General features: G+C 39.3%; 1 protein-coding gene across 1 annotated transcript; it reads right to left on the bottom strand.

Annotated features, from left to right (window-relative positions):
* Nucleotides 1-695: 695 nt before the first annotated feature.
* Nucleotides 696-6,203, bottom strand: COMMD8 (COMM domain containing 8; the record flags this gene model as incomplete). The annotated part of the gene is made up of 4 exons (XM_010021537.1): nucleotides 696-716; nucleotides 2,529-2,684; nucleotides 4,932-5,084; nucleotides 6,028-6,203. Coding segments are annotated over 4 exons (506 nt in total), but the record flags the coding sequence as incomplete, so codon positions are not given.
* Nucleotides 6,204-6,922: the final 719 nt, after the last annotated feature.

The following is a 6,922-nucleotide window of genomic DNA, read 5'->3' as shown; positions in this document are numbered from 1 at the left end:
TCTGAGCACTGAACAGGTTGCCTAGAGATTTTGTGGTGTCTCCATCCTTGAGAGATTATCAAAAGCCACCCGGACACGGTCTTGTGCAGCCTGCTCTAGGTGACCCTGCCTGAGCAGGGGAGTTGGACAAGATGACCTCCAGAGGTTCCTTCTGACCTCAACTAATCTGGGATTCTATACCACTTTTGTTTGTAAAGCTGATTTTTCCCAGCATCTACAAAGATTCACTTTCATGATAAATAAATCAAGAAACAACTTAACTGCAATTACTCACACAAAATCAAGTGTTTATTTACTATTTACAAGTATAAACACATTAATTCTACAAGTACTCTGTCATGTTCTTCATTATCATGGCACCTTAGATAAGGATAACATATTATGCAAGTAAGCCTTAGTTTTATCAGGCATCTGTACATGGCACATGATAAAGTGATGCTTTTCCATAGTTCTATACATCTTTAGGACTAAAAGCAACTGTACATTGGATTTTCTTATTTTTGGTCAAACAGATACAAGATTCTATTAATTTTATCAAAAGATTACTTGTTTATTTGGGCACAAGTCATAACAGCCTTTTCACTTCAGTGTTTTACAGTATCAACAACTTCTGGCTTTGCAGAGAACATTCCCCCCCCCTCCAAAGTCAATCGGGGAGCCACCACCATCAGATACTGTCAATGACGGGAATTCCATCATTTCAGTTGCAAGAGAACCTTCAAAAAGAAGAAATAAGATTAAAGTTGGGTGAGACCAGAATATAAGTAGTCTAGGAAATACAGCTTTGTGCTTTCTGTTACAATATGATACGCAACTGTACAAACATCTTTCCTCTAGAAAATACACCATTCCTCTCTCAGTTATCTTTTACAGTCTCACATATAACCCTCACTTCCAGCAATTTTCTTTAGCATTTAATGCATGCAAATCATTCCTCAGCAACCTGTAATCAAAAAGCAGAATGGTAATTTCCAGGTCCACTGAGATTCCTCCCACACAAAGTAGAACTGAGGGACCATTCCTAGAGTGAATTCCTCCTCATACGCACATAAAACTAAGTAAAGAGATGACAACATCCCACAGCTTCCATACAGACCTTCAAGCAGAACAAAAGGCATGTGGGGACTGAAGCCTGTCCTAGAAGAATCTCTCTTTGCATAGTGTAGAGTTCACATTCCACCAGACCACCACCTGTACCTGGACTGATGCATTTATCTCACTGGGAACTGCGTAGCTATTCAGAGGTGTCATATTAGCCTCATTAAAGCAACTGATAGACATAATTTTAGTGTCTTTTGTAATTCAAAATATTAACAGTGCTATTGTAACTTAGTTCTAACTTTATGAGCTATAAAACTATTATTTTCAGTTGTTATATAATGACAAAGATATTTTCTTTTCTAAATGTTGGGCCTATAAATTCCAGCTACAGCATTACAACATTACATAAAACATCTGAAGAAACCTCTTACTTGCTAAATGTCATGAAGCAACTAGAAGCTACTGATTTCTAAAACATGTTGATACAACACTTCCACATCCATCCTGCAACACATCAGAGAGTTCCAGCTCTCAGATAACAGAGAAAAAATATTTAAGACAGATTTAAAAAAAACCCCAACTTTCCTTTTTAACAGAGCCAGAATTAATAGTGAAAGGTAAATGAACAAGGAGGGACTCCAAGATTCAGTTACCACCAGGGTGCAAGTCAGATGACACTTCCCCCAGTAATTTTTCTTCACTTGATCACCTCTCTTAGTCTTTTCTATTCAGAAATCCAAGACACTCCAAAATAAAGTTTCAGATTATTTTTCTGCTTCGGTTACTGTACTAGAATCTTTGTAACTTTCCTCCTGATTTACCATGCCATGGAAATTAAAGCATTCAGTTTGAACCAAACAGCTCTTCCATATACATTCCCAACCACTGAAATTTTGTGAAGCTAGGGGAACTCTGGAGTTCTCTCCAATCTTTCAAAAATCAACTTTCATCTGACATTTGTCATTTCATTTGCTTCTCCTTCTACTCTCACAAGACTTTTTGATGGTGTTCTGAAGAGTCTATGATGCTTATTAGGATTCTAATTACATCTTTTTAAAAAAAAAAAAAAAAAAAAATCTACAGTCAACCGTGGTAAACAACCCCTGAAGTCTACCCAAGATAGTCCTCCTTATGTAAGGCTTTCTGCAACTCTATCATTTTGCCAATGAATGACTTAGATTGGGTTTTTATCAAGATACCCAGAACAAACAATGTGGTTGGTATCTACTACAGGCCACCTGATCAAGGGAAGTCTATTGACAAAGTCTGTTTATTCCAGCTATAGGAGGCATCGCCCCATCCCTGGAATTATTCACGGTCAGTTGGACTGGGCTCTGAGCCACCCCATCTAGTTGAAGATGTCCCTGCTCACTGCAGAGGGATTGGACTAGTCCCTTCCAACTCAAAGTATTCTATAATTCGAGGAATTTCAGTTAAACTCAGTACATGAGAATTCAGGAACAAAGGACAGTATCAGTAAAAACTACCTTATTAGCAGCTTCCAGAGTGTTTATTAGGTTCTGCAATTCCTCCTTATTCATCTCTATAGAAACTGGTTTAATTTCACCATTTTCTCTCACATCCAAATCAAGATTGAGAAGTGGCATCTGCAGCATGGAGATCTTATCACTAGAGAGAGCAAGCTGTGTAGATTGATGAAAAAACAATAACATGTAAGGTAGAATCATTACATTTTCAGTCTTTCATAGCATCACATCTGCACTTTATATTGAATGTGTACCACCAGAACAAACATCAGCATGACAAAATTAACTTCTCACAAGTCATCTCTGCAGGTTTTGGTTTTGTCACGTCTTCCCCTCACTGGGATTTTTGGTTGTTTATTAATACCAACATATAATAGCAATACACTTGTCAAAACAATTTGTTAAAAGTACTGGGCTGCTATATTTTTACATTCTAGGTGAAAAGAGAGGATACATTTGATCATGGCTCTTTAAAAATGAAGTATATGAATTCTGAAGTCACTGTATTCAAATAGTTCTGGTTATCAACAAGTAAGAAGAGTTACAGAAGGGGCAGTTGGGAGAAAGAGGACACTTTTATCCTGGGCTGTATCAAAAGCATGACCAGCAGGTCAAAGGAGGTGATCCTGCCCCTCTACTCTGCTCTTGTGAGACCTCACTTGGAGTATTGTGTCCAGTTCTGGTGTCCTCAACATAAAAAGGACATGGAGCTGTTGGAACAAGTCTAGAGGAGGGCCACGAGGATGATAAGAGGACTGGAGCACCTCCCGTATGAAGACAGGCTGAGAAAGTTGGGGCTGTTGAGCCTGGAAAAGAGAAGGCTGCGTGGAGACCTCAGAGCAGCCTTCCAATATCTGAAGGGGGCCTACAAGAATGCTGGGGAGGGACTCTTCATTAGGGACTGTAGTGGTAGGACAAGGGGTAATGGCTTTAAACTTAAACAGGGGAACTTTAGGTTAGATATAAGGAAGAAGTTCTTCACAGTGAGGGTGGTGAGGCACTGGAATAGGTTGCCCAAGGAAGTTGCGAATGCTCCAACCCTGGAGGCGTTTAAGGCCAGGCTGGACAGAGCCTTGGGCAACATAGTTTAGTGTGTGGTGTCCCTGCTCATGGCAGGGGGGTTGGAACTAGATGATCTTAAGGTCCTTTCCAACCCTAACTATTCTACGATTCTATGCATTTTTCAACTCTCTCTACAGCTGATAAAACACTGTCAGATATTCTATTGGACAAGCAGTGATGAAGAGGATTACATACCAGTAGTGCGTTCTTTTTTGTTTACTATTATACTCACGCTAGTATAAATAAGGCTTATTAATTATATTAAAATCAAAGATTAGTTGATAATACAGTAGATATTCTACACATCCATCTTATTTATTTGAGATCAGAATGTGGTACAGCAGAGGAGACAATGAGACAATGTCCTTGGTAGGATTCAACTATGGTAAGCTAAAAAACATCCCCAGTGATTTAATGCAAAATGAAAGTTCAGACGTACCAGAAATCTGCATTACAAAATACAAATTTAATTGAAAAACTCTTTCAGAAGACAAAGGTAAGCAAAACCACATAAGTTCAAAATAAGTCTAGTTCACATAAGTTCATGTGAGTCTAGTCTCTATTTCTGCCAGCACTAAATACAGTTAGTAAGAGAAAAAGCCCCTAGTAACAGTTCATCTGAAGCACACTACAATGCCATATTTGCTCTTGCACAATGTTGTCTATTGTGGGCACTGCTCATTGATTTCCAAAGCTGTTTCCTGCACAAATTGTTTAACACTCTTGTTGAAATGGGAAATCATTTAACATCTCTACAAATGCGTTTAACAGCTCTCATGGGCTAACTAAAAATATAAACAGCATGTAACGTTGTTAAGTCTTTGATAGAGTTTAATTTAAAGCAGCTGTCTTCATAAACCCAAATTGTAGGCAACACAGTCATCATTGGCTTATTATCAAAGTAAGCCTAATGATAAATAATTTCAAATTAATTCGTTATTGCAGGAATCTAAAAATCTGAAAAAAAAAAAGCCATGGAAGCAAACACATCCTGAATCAGTGCACTACTCCTGAAATTAAACACATATTTCTTCTTCCTTTGAGTAAAAATACTGTCTATTCAGGCCACAAAAACAAAACTTTCAGGTGTTCCTGAATAACACTCACTTTCCTTTTAGGAAAGAGATTGGTATTGCAGCTTTGAAAGAAGGGGGGCGGAATTTTACTTTTACAGTTTATACAAATTTCAGGCAAGTCTTTGAAGTGTTACCATGAATATGTTTTTCTGATACCTATAAAAATTTAACCATTCTCCAGAATGAGCAGGCCTAACGGGTCTGTATCAACATTTACTTCCTTCCATAAAACTTCTTTCAAACAACATCAAGGCAACACACTCACCTTTAACTGCCAGTCAAAATCCTGCAGCTGGGCAGAAGAGATTGCATTTACTCTTTCCACTAGCGCATTCCTGATTTCTTCCCTTCTGCCTTTTAGACATTTTGTGATTTCTTCTTGATAGCTTGAATTTAATTCATTTATCTGCTGAGCAGCCTACAAAAATAAAAATTGTGATTGCCTAAACTATGAATCACAGAAATAACAGGTACCATCCGCAGTAGCTGTGCTCTGTAGATACCCAAGCTTCTACTCAAATAGCTGTTATATTGGACTCCATAGTCTCATCTTTCTTATAACCTCCTCAGTGACTGCTGTCTGTGTTTGACAGGTAAAAGTTAGTATTCACCAGAGCAAAATATAAATAAAAAAGTTATTTTCTTGTCATTTACGTTAAGAAAGACCAAATAATGGAGGCTTTAGTAGCCTTCTTAGATGCCATCCTAAAAACAAACAAAAAAAATCACACACACAAACAATGCATGTTTAGCTCGGAAAGTTTCTGAAAAATCACAGTGGAGACAAAATACATTAGCTTTGCTGGAAAAGACATAATTACATACAGATTTTGCTATGGCTACACAAGTATTTTTCTTTGATCTAGCTACTATCAGGTAGCCAAAATAAGAACAACACCCAAAAGATGGGAATTAAGATTTTTTTATAATGGAACAAGTTTTTCCAACGTTTATACACACTGGAGTGCCCTGAATAGTCCCTGTCCCACATGGCGCTCCATTCACAGTCTAGATTTTTTTAGTATTATTTACACAGTCAATACTTTAAAGCACTTCAATGCAGTAGTAATGAATCAATAAAGCCAAAAAAGAGCGTGAATGGGTTTTATTTCTGATGAACAGTAATGGCAGGTTATAGATTTTAAGGAAAACAGATTTGGTGGCACTTGAGAAATCAGTGTCAATTTAAGTATTTGCAGTGTTATCTCTAAAGGCAGCTCAACTACCTATTTAGGCTTAGCCTGCTACTATTCAAATGCTACACAATAAAAACACTTTAGGACTAAATAAACTACAAGACTAATCACTCCAGTATTCATTCTGTCTCTCAAAGTCAAACTCAGTCAGTTATGAGCCCTTACCTCTTCATCAGATATGTTTTTGCCAACTGCAGTTTTGAAATACGTCACGGTTTCTTCTAAAACCTCCATCCACTCCAACAAGCTCCAAATACTGCCATAATCCTGGTACCGAGGATATGCACGGCCACATATGCCATCAACTATTTTATGAAAGAACTGAAACAATGTGACACATACTTTAAGAACATAATTTTATCATAGATAACCTACACCAGATACAGACTGACCAATTTGCTTATCACCCCTCCCTTTTCTGGGTATTGTCTCAATGCCCGAGCACAGCCAGTACACATTCTACAGTCGTAAACAGGTTGTCCCAGAATATGAACTGTCCTCCCCTCACAAGGTTTGGCCACAGAAATCACAAGCTGATTCAGATTCACCCTGGACTTAATAGCTTTGTGCACAACTATAACGTACTGTTGAGCACCAGGGATTCCACACGAAATGGCACCTCAGTCACCTCCCCACCGGGACTGTTGGGATGCAAAGCACAATTCAAAAGCGCTGAGCTCTAACCCTGTGCCTGCGGATCTCTGTAGTCTCCCAAACCACTGTCCTCTAGCACTGGTGCTCTTCTACATGCCTATTTTCTTGACCTGCTGTAGTAATTTTCCTTCGAGCACCACAAAGACGCAAACCCAGCCAGTTCGCTACTTCAGCGACTAGAAACGGCCGGAGCCCCACTGGAGCAGCCGGAGCGGCCGCACGCAGAGCATACCCCTCAGCGCCTGCGCTTGGACGGCGGAAGCCTTGCGCTGGGAAGAGCTCAAGGGTATTTGCAATCACCTAACAGCAAAGGGAGTGCAGAAACACCCGCTGGGTGTCCGTCCGGCGCGTTCCGACCCTGTACTTTCGGTTTCTCTTTGCAGAGGCCGCCGAGGGCGGGGCAGTA

Source organism: Nestor notabilis, unplaced genomic scaffold (assembly GCF_000696875.1).
Source record: "Nestor notabilis isolate BGI_N333 unplaced genomic scaffold, ASM69687v1 scaffold19869, whole genome shotgun sequence".
In the NCBI taxonomy this organism is placed as follows: Eukaryota; Metazoa; Chordata; class Aves; order Psittaciformes; family Psittacidae; genus Nestor; species Nestor notabilis.
Note: the sequence above shows the minus strand (reverse complement) of the source record. Positions and strands in the feature narration are given on the sequence as shown.